The sequence below is a fragment of the Oncorhynchus keta genome, chromosome 37 (assembly GCF_023373465.1).
Source record: "Oncorhynchus keta strain PuntledgeMale-10-30-2019 chromosome 37, Oket_V2, whole genome shotgun sequence".
NCBI lineage: Eukaryota > Metazoa > Chordata > Actinopteri > Salmoniformes > Salmonidae > Oncorhynchus > Oncorhynchus keta.
The window spans coordinates 12,147,806-12,162,044 of record NC_068457.1 but is presented as its reverse complement, the minus strand read 5'-3'; the positions used below and the strand labels follow the sequence as shown (position 1 = coordinate 12,162,044).

The window sequence follows — 14,239 nt, the reverse complement described above, 5'->3', positions numbered from 1 at the left end:
GTACTAACCCAGTATGGTTGGTGTGTGTGTGTGTGTGTGTGTGTTGGTGTGTGTGTCAGCAGTACTAACCCAGTATGGTTGGTGTGTGTGTCAGCAGTACTAACCCAGTATGGTTGGTGTGTGTGTGTGTGTGTGTCAGCAGTACTAACCCAGTATGGTTGGTGTGTGTGTGTGTGTGTGTCAGCAGTACTAACCCAGTATGGTTGGTGTGTGTGTGTGTGTGTGTGTGTGTCAGCAGTACTAACCCAGTATGGTTGGTGTGTGTGTGTCAGCAGTACTAACCCAGTATGGTTGGTGTGTGTGTGTGTGTGTGTGTCAGCAGTACTAACCCAGTATGGTTGGTGTGTGTGTGTGTGTGTGTGTGTCAGCAGTACTAACCCAGTATGGTTGGTGTGTGTGTGTGTGTGTGTGTCAGCAGTACTAACCCAGTATGGTTGGTGTGTGTGTGTGTGTGTCAGCAGTACTAACCCAGTATGGTTGGTGTGTGCGTGTGTGTGTGTGTGTGTGTGTCAGCAGTACTAACCCAGTATGGTTGGTGTGTGTGCGTGTGTGTGTCAGCAGTACTAACCCAGTATGGTTGGTGTGTGTGTCAGCAGTACTAACCCAGTATGGTTGGTGTGTGTGTGTGTGTGTGTGTGTGTGAGCAGTACTAACCCAGTATGGTTGGTGTGTGTGTGTGTGTGTGTCAGCAGTACTAACCCAGTATGGTTGGTGTGTGTGTGTGTGTGTGTGTCAGCAGTACTAACCCAGTATGGTTGGTGTGTGTGTGTGTGTGTGTCAGCAGTACTAACCCAGTATGGTTGGTGTGTGTGTGTGGTGTCAGCAGTACTAACCCAGTATGGTTGGTGTGTGTGCGTGTGTGTGTGTCAGCAGTACTAACCCAGTATGGTTGGTGTGTGCGCGTGCGTGTGTGTCAGCAGTACTAACCCAGTATGGTTGGTGTGTGCGCGTGTGTGTCAGCAGTACTAACCCAGTATGGTTGGTGTGTGTGTGTGCGTGTGTGTGTCAGCAGTACTAACCCAGTATGGTTGGTGTGTGTGCGTGTGCGTGTGTGTGTCAGCAGTACTAACCCAGTATGGTTGGTGTGTGTGTGCGTGTGCGTGTCAGCAGTACTAACCCAGTATGGTTGGTGTGTGTGTGTGTGTGTCAGCAGTACTAACCCAGTATGGTTGGTGTGTGTGTGTGTGTGTGTCAGCAGTACTAACCCAGTATGGTTGGTGTGTGTGTGTGTGTGTGTCAGCAGTACTAACCCAGTATGGTTGGTGTGTGTGTGTGTGTGTGTCAGCAGTACTAACCCAGTATGGTTGGTGTGTGTGTGTGTGTGTCAGCAGTACTAACCCAGTATGGTTGGTGTGTGTGTGTGTGTCAGCAGTACTAACCCAGTATGGTTGGTGTGTGTGTGTGTGTCAGCAGTACTAACCCAGTATGGTTGGTGTGTGTGCGTGTGTGTCAGCAGTACTAACCCAGTATGGTTGGTGTGTGTGTGTGTGTGTGTGTGTCAGCAGTACTAACCCAGTATGGTTGGTGTGTGTGTGTGTGTGTGTGTGTGTCAGCAGTACTAACCCAGTATGGTTGGTGTGTGTGTGTGTGTGTCAGCAGTACTAACCCAGTATGGTTGGTGTGTGTGTGTGTGTGTGTGTGTGTCAGCAGTACTAACCCAGTATGGTTGGTGTGTGTGTGTGTGTGTGTGTGTGTCAGCAGTACTAACCCAGTATGGTTGGTGTGTGTGTGTGTGTGTGTGTCAGCAGTACTAACCCAGTATGGTTGGTGTGTGTGTGTGTGTGTGTGTGTCAGCAGTACTAACCCAGTATGGTTGGTGTGTGTGTGTGTGTGTGTGTCAGCAGTACTAACCCAGTATGGTTGGTGTGTGTGTGTGTGTGTGTGTGTCAGCAGTACTAACCCAGTATGGTTGGTGTGTGTGTGTGTGTGTCAGCAGTACTAACCCAGTATGGTTGGTGTGTGTGTGTGTGTGTGTCAGCAGTACTAACCCAGTATGGTTGGTGTGTGTGTGTGTGTGTGTCAGCAGTACTAACCCAGTATGGTTGGTGTGTGTGTGTGTGTGTGTGTGTCAGCAGTACTAACCCAGTATGGTTGGTGTGTGTGTGTGTGTGTCAGCAGTACTAACCCAGTATGGTGTGTGTGTCAGCAGTACTAACCCAGTATGGTGTGTGTGTGTGTGTAGTACTAACCCAGTATGGTCTCTCTGCGTTCCAGCTTGTAGGTGTCTCTGCCCTTGCAGAGGCTGTAGATGAAGTATCCCAGCTGGTCAACATTCTCCAGACGCTCAGTCACCATCATCTGCTCGTGGACCAGGTAGGACTGGGGAAGGTAGGTACCAGCCTAGGTTGCAAATCACACACTTAATTAACATTATTTCATTCAACATTTGATAATTGAAATACATAAACATCAGTCATCTGTGTGTGTGTGTGTGTGTGTGTGTGTGTGTTACAGATACCTTGATGTTGATGAGCAGCTCCAGCAAGTCTTTGGGAGGCATGACGATAGAGGTGTTGAGGGGGATAACGTAGCACTTGTTCAGGCTCAGGTCCAGGTAGGCTGTCAGCCTCTGAGGAGGAGGAAAGGAATTAGATCCAACACTACAAAAACACCCGGAAGTACTTTACATTCAGACCTCAGAACACATGATTACATTCAACAACTTCAATTCAGCACGTGTTTCATTTCATTTTGTTTCTAAAAATAGGAGTTTGACGGCTAATACCCTGGTGGAATGGCTTTCCTCTAAGCCGTAAATGAATGGTAGCAGCTAGACATACAACATGTGACAGTTTCCATCAAATTATTTATTTAACTAGGAATAGAACAAATTCTTATTTTCAATGATGGCCTAAGTGAGTTAAACGCTTTGTTCAGGGGCAGAATGACAGACCTTGTCAGCTCGGGGATTCGATCCAGCAACCTTTCAGTTACTGGCCCAACGCTCTAACCACTAGGCTACCTGCAGCCCCAAAAAATGTACAGATTTTCTTGTGAATATTCTAAAATCCACATTTTCCCATCAGAGATGCATTTCATCAAATTGACTTATTGCGGATAAAAGGCTATGCTTGATGACTTAGTGCACATAAAAATACCTTTTGCGGTTAAATTCCAATGTACCAAATAAAAACAAGTTAAATGAGTTTACATCAGATTTTCAACTCTGATGGTTCTCACACAACACCTAGGGATAGGGGGCAGCATTTTCACTTTTGGATGAATGGCGTGCCCAGAGTGAACTGCCTCCTACTCTGTCCCAGATGCTAATATATGCATATTATTATTAGTATAGAAAACACTGACGTTTCTAAAAAAAATGTTTGATTGATGTCTGTGAGTAGAACATCACTTATATGGCAGGCAAAAACCTGAGAAAAATCCAAGTTACATATTTCAAAAAATATATTTTGGAATTTCACGTGCTGCCTTTTCAGCGGAATGTTGTCGAGGGGTTCTGCTAGCGGAACGCCTGCCCTAGGAAGGTTAAATAGCGAGTGTGCCCACTCCGGTATTGCCACATGCACTCTAGTTAACAGATACATATGGGAGTATAGCCTACATAAGATTATGGACGAAAGAGAAAGATTATTTTGATTTGTCAAACGACAGCCAAGCATTGCTCATCATGTCACCAGAATAAGACCCTTGATATTTATTGGAAAGGAGCATATTGCTCATTATTGTGCAAGTTCACCACTCTGAAGTTCATGAAAACTTATTTCATCTGTAGCCTAATAAACTGCATGCTTCCCCAACAAGTCATAGGGGGAGGTGCAGGTCATGGCGTGACTCCAAGTTTACTTCGATATGACGGTTATCAATATTTCCAACGACATTTCTTGCATAATTCCCTCATAACACAAAGAGCTCATTTAGTATTTAGTGTTGTCGGCATTTGGAAAGTTTACCAACAAATGTTCTGTTTAGGCTTGTCGTGACTTTTTATCTGACGTGCACTTTACTTGCATAAAAAGGTTGGATGTAAACCTGGTGTGTGTGTGTGTGTGTGTGTGTGTGTGTGTGTGTGTAGCAGTGTTCTCCTCTCACGCTTTTGAAGTCATGGACGATGTCGGCCGGGTCGCTGTCGGAGAACTCGGGCACGGGCACGTTGATTAGCTCCACCTCCTCTAGCACACGGATGCTCTCCTGAATGTGTCTTAGAGCGGAGGGCAGGGCCACCTCGTCCTGAACCATGTAGTCCCGCTCACGGTAGTCCACCCCGCAGAAATACACCGGGTCCTCCTGAGGAAGACGGGGTGAGACAACAACAGTGAGGACTTCTCTCACCCAGACTCGCTCTACCTTACCAACAATGTATAGTCAGCTAGCACACTCTGGGTTGGTTTCACCGAAATCTCTCCCAATTAGGGGTTCATTCAGAGTGCTTCTTAGTCCAAGACTAGGCTTAATCTGTGTCTGGGAAACCAAACAACAGCAGGTGCAAATGTGTCCTCTAACCAAGGAAAGGAAGCTTTAACTATACTGAACAAAAATATAAAACAACATGTAAAGTATTGGTCCCATACAATGAGCTGAAATAAACGATCCCAAAAATGTTCCATACACACAAAAAGCTTATTTCTCTCAAATTGTGCATATCCCTGTTAGCGTTTCTCTTTTGCCAAAATATTCCATCCACACGACAGGTGTGGCATATCCAGAAGCTGATTAAACAGCATTATCATTACAGTGTTGGGGACAATAAAAAGCCACTCTAAAATGTACCATTCTGTCACAATGCCACCGATGTCTCAAGTTGAATGAGTGTGCAATTGGCATGTTGACTGCAAGAATGTCTACCACAGCTATTGTCAAAGAATTGAATGTTAATTTCTCTACTACAAGCCACCTCCAATGTCACTTTAGAGAATTTGGCAGTACACCTAACTGCCATGACAACCGCAGACCACGTGAAACCACATCAGCCCAGGACCTCCACATCTGGCTTCTTCACCTGCGTGATCGTCTGAGACCAGCCACCCAGATAGTTGATGAAACTGAGGAGTATTTCTTTCTGTAATAAAGCCCCTTTTGTGGGGGAAAACAAGTTGATTGACTGGCCCACCTATGACTGCGCCCCTGAAATCCACAGATTAGGGCCCAATGAATTCATTTCAATTGACCAATTCCTTATATGAACTGTAACTCAGTAAAATTGTTTAAATTCTTGTGTTTAAATTTTTGTTCACTATATAGTTGAGCCTATGGCATTATAGGGGTCTAACCAACAGTCCATCTCACCTGCTGTATGTAGGACTTGTAGAGGTAGGCCCCTCCCACCACCACACCGGACAGCATGAGAGCCAGACCCAGGCACATGCACCAGCACCACACCTTGGACTGCCGACGCACCCGCATGCCATCCTCCAGGTCCTGAGAGAGAAGAAACAGAGCTAAAACGTTACATGCACATTTGATCATTTAAAATACATTACACCAGGCAACAGATACAGTGCATAGGCCTATATTAACAATTGCAGTGGATACATACACAAAAAAAGCCTGAAGAACCCCCCCCCCCCAATTGCGGTCCTCTATAACATACAAAGTAAGGCCTAAATACAGCTGGTCAGCCTCTCACAATACCAGCATGTCTGCCTGTATGTTTCATTACATAATTGAGACAGGTTGATGAACCAATATTAACAGTATATCAGCCCAGATGAATCATTAAGGAAACTGACCTCTATAAATCCTCTTTGTTCAAATTAAATCGCTCCAACACAACATAGCCAAACAGTGCGATTCAAATAAGAGTGTTGCTTAGTCACAATACAGCTGTGGTGTGTTCTGTTGACATCAGTTGGGAGTATGGTAGCGGTGATAGAGATGCTTATGTAGCTTATTCAAACACAGCCAATCCCCCCCAACCCCCCTCTCTTCTCTGTGACCTTTCACCTCATTTCCATCATGCCTTAGTCTACCTCAAGACATTCTTTCTAACCATTATTCATTTACTGCCTTATCTTTTAGCCCTCTACATCATCAGCTGTTATTTTGCTCCCTCACTTTAATATTATGGAGTCTAGAGACATGTTGTAATTTGGTGGCAGGCCCTTTTCCTGAACTGTTAGTTGTTTATGCAGAGTTGGGGTGGGGTTCGTATTGAAACAAAAGAGTGGATGTCAAAAGCTCTCTGGAGATCAGTTTTTTTCTTCGTTTTCCTCATCTGATCTGAGATATCCTCATGCTCGTACTTTAGTGGAAGAACACTGTTCCCCCCTTCATTAGTCCACTGTCGATAGTCCCAACGAGAGACGTGCTTGAGGTAAACTAAGGTGTATATTTTCATGATTTCAAAATTTACAACAGATACAGGGGCGATTGAATGATGGCCATGCTTGTCTCAATAAGCTAACCTGAAATTATTAGAGTATTAACATGGCTAAAGGTCAGGAATAAGGAGGTGGCTCATGGCTGGTCTCTGTGGACCATGCTGTGTCTGGTCTAGAGGTCGACCGATTAATCGGAATGGCCGATTAATTAGGGCCGATTTCAAGTTTTCATAACAATCGGAAATCTGTATTTTTGGGTGCCGATTTCCAATTATTTAAAACAAATACATTTATAAAAAATGTATACCTTTCATTTAACTAGGCAAGTCAGTTAAAGAACACATTCTTATTTTCAATGACTGCCTAGGAACTGTGGGTTAACCTGTTGATCATACCCCCTACTTTTTCGAACTTTCTGTTAAAAATCGCGCAACATTTCAGCGCCCTGCTACTCATGCCAGGAATATAGTATATGCATATGATTAGTATGTGTGGATAGAAAACACTCAGACGTTTCTAAAACTGGTTAAATCACAGCTGTGACTATAACAGAACGTGCGTTTCATCGAAAAGCGCAGGAAAATCTGATCACTGAAAACTGGAAAATATATCAATGCGCCACTTGAATGTATTGTTGAATGGAAACCACATTACCTGGAGCCGGGGTTGCAATACCTACAGCTTCCACACGATGTCAACAGTCTTGTCATTTGCCTAGGATTTGTTTCTTGGTCAAACGAACAAGAGACAGCCAATTTCTTCCGGTCTCCAACAGGATATTTTGGTTGAGATTTATCCGGACATTATTTCAAGACGTAGAGCTATAGAATATACATCGCCCCATGACCAATTTGATCGATTATTAACGTTTACTAATACCTAAAGTTGCATTACAAAAGTATTTCGAAGTGCTTTGTGAAAGTTTATCGTCAACTTTTTTAATTTAAAAAAATGACGTTGCGTTATAAAACGCTGTTTTTTTTCCTTGATCACAGTCTTCATAGATCGATATCTAGGCTATATATGGACCGATTTAATCGAAAAAAAATACCCAATAGTGATGTTTATGGGACATCTAGGAGTGCCAACAAAGAAGATCGTCAAAGGTAATGAATGTTTTATATTTTATTTCTGCATTTTGTGTAGCGCTGACTATGCTAATTATTTTGTTTACGTCCCCTGCGGGTCTTTAGGGGTGTTGCATGCTATCAGATAATAGCTTCTCATGCTTTCGCCAAAAAGCATTTTAAAAATCTGACTTGTTGGCTGGATTCACAACGAGTGTAGCTTTAATTCCGTACCCTGCATGTGTGTTTTAATGAACGTTTGAGTTTTAACGAGTGCTATTAGCATTTAGCATAGCGCATTTGCATTTCCAGATGTCTAGATGGGACGCCTGCGTGTCGGGTGGAGGTAAGAGGTTAACTGCCTTGTTCAGGGGCAGAACGACAGATTTTCACCTTGTCAGCTCAGGGGTTCCAATCTTGCAACCGCACAGTTAACTAGTCCAACGCTCTAACCATTGCACTCCACGATTAGCCTGCCTGTTACACGAATGCAGTAGAAGCCAAGCTAAATTGCTAGCTATCATTAAACTTGTCTTATAAAAAACAATCATAATCACTAGTTTTAACTACTAACCCAGTTTAGCAGGCAATATTAACCAGGTGAAATTGTGTCAACAGTTTGGGCTGCCTGGCTAATTGTGAACTAATTTGCCAGAATTTTACGTAATTATGACATACATTGAAGGTTATGCACTCATAGAATCAACAATGGACGCTGTAGAATCATAAACAAAACAACAAATATTTCAGGCAAAAAAAAAAAAAAAAAGCATTTTTTGGGGGGCATTTTGTAAAATAAAAAATGTAACAAGAATATTTAGACTTAGGGATGCCACCCATAAGATAAAATACAGAACGGTTCCGTATTTCACTGAAATAATAAACGTTTTGTTATCTAAATTATAGTTTCCAGATTCAATCATATTAATGACCAAAGGCTCGTATTTGTGTGTTATGTTATAATTAAGTCTGATTTGATAGAGCAGTCTGCAGCAGGCCCGTAATCATTCATTCAAACAGCACTTTTGTGCATTTTGCCAGCAGCTCTTCGCAAGCACAGCACTGTTTATGACTTCAAGCATATCAGCCTAATGGCTGGTGTAACCAATGTGAAATGGCTAGCTAATTAGCTTGTTCTGCACGCTAATACTGTTTCAAACATCACTCGCTTTTAGATTTGGAGTAGTTATTCCCCTTGCGCTGCAAGGGCCGCAGCTTTTGTGGAGCGATGGATAAAGATGCTTCGAGTGTGGCTGTTGTCGATGTGTTCCTGGTTCGAGCCCAGGTAGGGGCGAGGAGGGGGACGGAAGCTATACTGTTACACTGGCAATAATAAAGTGCCTATAAGAACATCCAATAGTCAAAGGTATATGAAATACAAATGGTAGAGAGAGAAATAGTCCTATAAATACTATTAACTACAACCTAAAACCTCTTACCTTGGAATATTGAAGTCTCATGTTAAAAGGAACCACCAACTTTCTTATGTTGTTTAAATTCCTTGCTCAGAACATGACGTTAACTTTTTTTTGTTTTTACATGGCACATATTACTTTCTTCTCCAACACTTTGTTTTTGCATTATTTAAACAAAATTGAACTTGTTTCATTATTTATTTGAGGCCAAATTGATTTATTAAGTTAAAATAAGTGTTAATTCAGTATTGTTGTAATTGTCATTATTACAAACAAAAAAAATATTTATATATACACACATTATTTAAAAATCAGCCAATTAATCGGTATCGGCTTTTCGAGTCCTCCAATAATCGGTACCTGTGTTAAAATCATAATCGGTCAACCTCTAGTCTGGTCACGTCACAGACCTTCACTAGCCTCTGACGCCTTATCCAGGACATCACCTGTTTAAATCAACTGTCTGACTGTCCAAACTGCACTCCTACTTGTGAAACAGACATGATTTCCAGGTCTTTCTATGCAGTGGCATTTTCTCCCCAAGTCTGTCCCTGGCTGCTGCATTCCTCTACTCACTCAGATTCTTTATAGTGAAGGAATTCTCTATAGACTTGCAGTCTCACCTGTATTCTATTTCCAATGCATTTGGAAAGTATTCAGACCAGTTCCTATTTCCACATTTTTGTTAGGTTACAGCCTTATTCCAAAATGGATTCAGTTGTTTTCCCCCCTCAATCTACACACAATATCCCAATGACAAAGCAGTGATTACAGACGCAAGTCTTCTTGGGTATGGCGCTACAAGCTTGGCACGCATGTATTTGGGAAATTCTCTTGACTCTTCTCTGCAGATCCTCTCAAGCTCTGTCAGGTTGAATGGGGAACGTAGCTGCACAGATATTTTTAGGTCTCTCTAGAGATGTTCAATCAGGTTCAAGTCCAGGCTCTGGCTGGGTCACTCAAGGACATTCAGAGGCTTGTCCTGAAGCCCCTCCTGTGTTGTCTTGGCTGTGTGCTTAGGGTTGTTGTCCTGTTGGAAGGTTAACCTTCTCACCAGTCCGAGATCCTGAGCGCTCTGGAGCAGGTTTTCATCAAGGATCTCGGTACATCTTTCCCTCAATCATGACTAGTCTCCCAGTCTGTGCAGCTGAAAAACATCCCCACAGCATGGTACTGCCACCACCATGCTTCACCGTAGGGATGGTATGGGCCAGGTGATGATCACTGCCTAGATTCCTACAGATGTGACGCTTGGTATTCAGGCCAAAGAGTTCAATCTTGGCTTCATCAGACCAGAGAATCTTGTTTCTCTGGATCGGAGTCCTATAGGTGCCTTTTGGCCAACTCTATCCGGGCTGTCATGTGCTTTTACTGAGGAGTGGCTTCAGTCTGGCCACTCACCCATAAAGGCCTGATTGGTGGAGTGCTGCAGAGATGGTTGTCCTTCTGGAAGGTTCTCCCATCTCCACAGGAACTCTGGACCTCTGTCAGACTGACCATTGGGTTCTTGGTCCCTCCCCTGACCAAGGCCCTTCTCCCCCGATTGCTCAGTTTGTCTGGGTAGCCAGCTCTAGGAACAGTATTGGTGGTTCCAAACTTCTTCCAGAACGATGGAGAGTACTGTGGGGACCTTCAATGCTGCAGACACTTTTTGGTACCCTTCCCCAGATCTGTGCCTCGACACAATACTGTCTCAGAGCTCTAAGTTGTAGAAACATCTCAAGGATGATCAATGGAAGCAGGATGCACCCAAGCTCAATTTCATGTCTCATAGCAAAGGGTCTGAATACTTATATAAATAAAGTATTACTGTTTTTTGTATTTTACCCCCCCTTTTCTCCACAATTTTGTGATATCCAATTGCGATCTTGTCTCATCTCCCCAACGGCCTCAGAAAGGTCAAGGCATGCATCCCCGAAACATGACCCACCAAACCGCACTTCATAACCCAGAAGGCAGCTGCACCAAAGTGTCGGATTTAACACCGCTCACCTAACAACCGACATCAGCCTGCAGGCACCCGGGCCACCACAAGGAGTCGCTAGAGTGCAATGAGACAAGTAAAGCCCCACTGGCCAAACCCTCCCCTAAACCAGACGATGCTGGGCCAATTGTGCGACGTCCTATGGAACTCCCGGTCACAGCTGGTTATGACACAGCCTGGGATCAAACCCGGGTCTGTACTGACACTTAAGCACTTCTATACAGTGCCTTAGTACACTGCACCCACTTAAGTTTTTATGAATTTGCTCAAATTTCTACAATCCTTTTCACTTTGTCATTGTGTGTGGATTGAGGAGTATATTTTTTTTATTGAATTGATTTTTTGAATAAGGCTGTAATGTATCAAAATGTGGAAAAAGTGAAGGGGTCTGAATACCTTTCGAATGCACTAACTTTATGGGCACTTAAACTGAATTTTTATTTAGTGTGTAACTGCGCACTTATTGGTAGCCCGGGCCCTATAACATGTTATTACTACCCTGCGCCAACCTTAGATTTATAGACATGAATCCAGGCTCTTGGGATGAGTTAGGACTGACAGGCTTCTAATTACGGATACAGCATCTACTAACTGACAGGTGATATTTTTTGTTTGTTAACAAAATGCATGCTGTGTACAGACAGGTTATCAAAAGTTCCCTCTTATTGCTTTATCAGGAGGAAAGACTTCACACCGACCTTCGACACTAATACACTTAATTGTATCAATACTTTTTGTATGGCGTCTATATAAACGCATTTACTTTTTACTCTTCAGAACCAACAACGAACACGAACAGGAACAATTATTCGAATAAATAGGAAAGACGACCGGAGTGATCTTCACGCATTTCAGTTATAGGCCTCTACTAAATCAAGACCGAAACAGAAAGCTAGCACGGTTCTGCCCAGGCCAGCAACTGCGAACACCACTAAGCCTACCGAAAATAATTTGCTTAACAGACATTTTCCGACGTCGCTCCGGTCACGGGTGGAATTATCAATAGTCTATACATGTTTCTAATCGACGTTACTTTGTTTCAATTAGGTTTCTACATTGTTTAAACTGATACAAAGTTGCGTCATCCACGTTAGTTGCGTCGAACATCCTTCGCAACAAATATTAACCACATTGGTTTAGCTCAACTCACCCTCTCCTCCGGAATAAGCGCTTCGGCATTGCATGCCTTCTTCAAATCCCTTTGTCCAAAGGACGAGTTAAATGTTACTTTCACCATTTTTAAAAAATCTAAATGTTAGACCAAGCGACAATCACCTTCTGCAGGAACGTCTTCGTGTGGCGTCTGATTACAATGACGTTGCTAAATACAAAACATCCCGAACGGGTCACATGAGTGATTGCAAGCCAAATAGGCTGCATTCAAGAACCAACACGGTTTTAGAAACGTTCCTGAACGTTTTTTTTCTCCCCGCTGGGGGGCAGTATAATCTCAAAAATATATTTAGTGGCACAGAGGCATTTATCATATGGAATAAAAATTGTTAATTAAATGGTGCACATGAGAGAAACTCAAGAGATCATAATCATTAATAATGTTAGTCAAGTGCGCGCCTCTGCTCGCCAGCTTGTGGTCTTAAAACCCTGCTTCGTTTAGCCATTCCTATGGGAAAAAAATGAACGACGAAATATTAAAGTTTTGGAATAAACGTCAAAAATAAGGTCTGCGGTTAACACAGGAGTTTACACGTTTTTTCTAAGATATAATAGCATTCAGTTAACATGACTTTAGCGAATTATGAAGCCTTTGTGTTTTTTTGTTTTACATAAATTCGTCATAACTCACAAAGTGACATTAGCCGATTAAGATTATTGTATAGAGTAACATTTATAAAATGGCCTGAACCCGTGTTTACCACACGTTATTTTCGGCGTTTATCCAAACACGCCATTAATTTCCTCCAAACACGCCATTAATTTCCTCCATAGGCTTTGTCGAACGAACCATGGCGGATTATAGTGCCTACAAAAAGACGCCATTACTATTTCTGTCTATGCAGGTGTCTCGTCTCAGGTGCCTGTCCAGTTCAGACCTTCAACACTGGGTTTTCACTTGACTTCGTATTCTTTTCCTGTTCTCCTCAAATAGGTTTGCCTAAACTATTTGATTTAGCATATATTTTTTGCTTTCTAAAACATTAACCATGTATTTTTCAGGCGAGTCAAAACTTTGAATTGTTGTCTGCTTAAGAGAAGCCAGCTGGATGAAAACGATGCGTGAGGTATCAATTTATGCCTGTTGAATAGGCACACTTGGAGAGGAGCGAAGGCCTATGTTTTTCCGTCACCGTTGGTTACCGTGAGTGACGGGGTAAAGATGTCTGTGATGGAAAACATAAAGAAAGAAAGAGGACAATTGATTATATCGATTCGCCGTTTTACCAGGATAAACTACAACTGTACAAGCTGAGGGTAGTCGTTATTTATCAACTAAACTCATGATCGTGTATGGAGTATGGCAGGTGTTCACATATGACAGCAAATTATAGTGACTAGTTAGTTGATCATTCTCTTGTGAAATAAAACGGGGGCTGGTCGGGAACTTCTGATTGTCAAGAGTTCCCATCCCTCTTCAACACTATGGACGTCGTCGACTACAGAAGCGAGTTAAGGATGTCAGACGGAGAAGTCAAAGCCTTCCTAGACGCGGACAGATTCACGGCTGTCGGGAACGGGATTCAGGGTGATGTTGAATATAGATTTGTGGATGTCCTGCTATTTGGTGGGGCACCTTGGGGGTTCACCCTGAGAGGGGGTCTGGAGCACCGAGAACCACTGCTCATAACCAAGGTATCTATCTATCTATCTATCTATCTATCTATCTATCTATCTATCTATCTATCTATCTATCTATCTATCTATCTATGATGAAGAACGAGAAATACAGAGAACCCTTATTGACTTAACTTTAGCCACACTATTTTACAACCGATGTGCAAATAAACAACAATAACAAGTACCATAGATCAATCATGCAAATAAAACTAATTTTAAATGTAATTATTTCTCCACTGTCATGGATTGGTTTCACCTTTCCTGTTTCCCCTGATATGAAAATAAGGCTGTGTGGCGATTAAACACTGGAACATCACTGTAGTTTCCTGATTGGTTAACTGTGTGCGTTTCATCCAACACTCCCATGTTTTCTCAGTCCAGAAATTGTTGGGGCTGTTCCCACACCTTTATGCATTTGATATGTTGCATATTTTCACCTTTAAACTTCTGCCCCGAGGGGGGTTGCTGTCTGTCTTCCATGCTCATCAAAGCAGTACCAGGAACCATTTAGGAATGCAGAAGTGAAGATAATGTGTGTTTGTCAGTGGCTGACCAGGATTGGCTCAGTCAATGCTGCTCTCCAACAGAATGAGGAAACAGTTTGTTTCCATCCATTTCCATTTCTATTCTCCATTCTGTTTCCATTCCCCTCTCCTGTACTCCTGTATGTGTAGAGAATTAGTGATGGAATGTGCAACAAGT

General features: G+C 42.7%; 2 protein-coding genes across 5 annotated transcripts in view; one reads left to right on the top strand and one right to left on the bottom strand.

The window, feature by feature from the left end:
• The window catches only part of LOC118370214 (integral membrane protein 2B-like), a 15,583-nt gene extending 3,504 nt beyond the window's left edge, over positions 1–12,079 (bottom strand). Inside the window, exons 1-5 of the mRNA XM_035755117.2 lie at positions 11,895–12,079; positions 5,245–5,376; positions 4,051–4,245; positions 2,459–2,569; positions 2,190–2,340 (exon numbers count right to left, since the gene is read on the bottom strand). Coding sequence (XP_035611010.1) covers positions 2,190–2,340; positions 2,459–2,569; positions 4,051–4,245; positions 5,245–5,376; positions 11,895–11,981 — 676 coding nt within the window. The 5' untranslated portion in view covers positions 11,982–12,079. The remainder of the gene's footprint in view (positions 1–2,189; positions 2,341–2,458; positions 2,570–4,050; positions 4,246–5,244; positions 5,377–11,894) is intronic.
• A 146-nt stretch (positions 12,080–12,225) lies between these two features.
• The window catches only part of LOC118370211 (protein Shroom2), a 30,818-nt gene continuing 28,804 nt past the window's right edge, over positions 12,226–14,239 (top strand). For all 4 annotated transcript variants that reach the window (XM_035755093.2, XM_035755091.2, XM_052499149.1 and 1 more), the window contains exon 1: positions 12,226–13,552. In XM_035755093.2, coding sequence (XP_035610986.2) covers positions 13,343–13,552 — 210 coding nt within the window. In that variant the 5' untranslated portion in view covers positions 12,226–13,342. The remainder of the gene's footprint in view (positions 13,553–14,239) is intronic.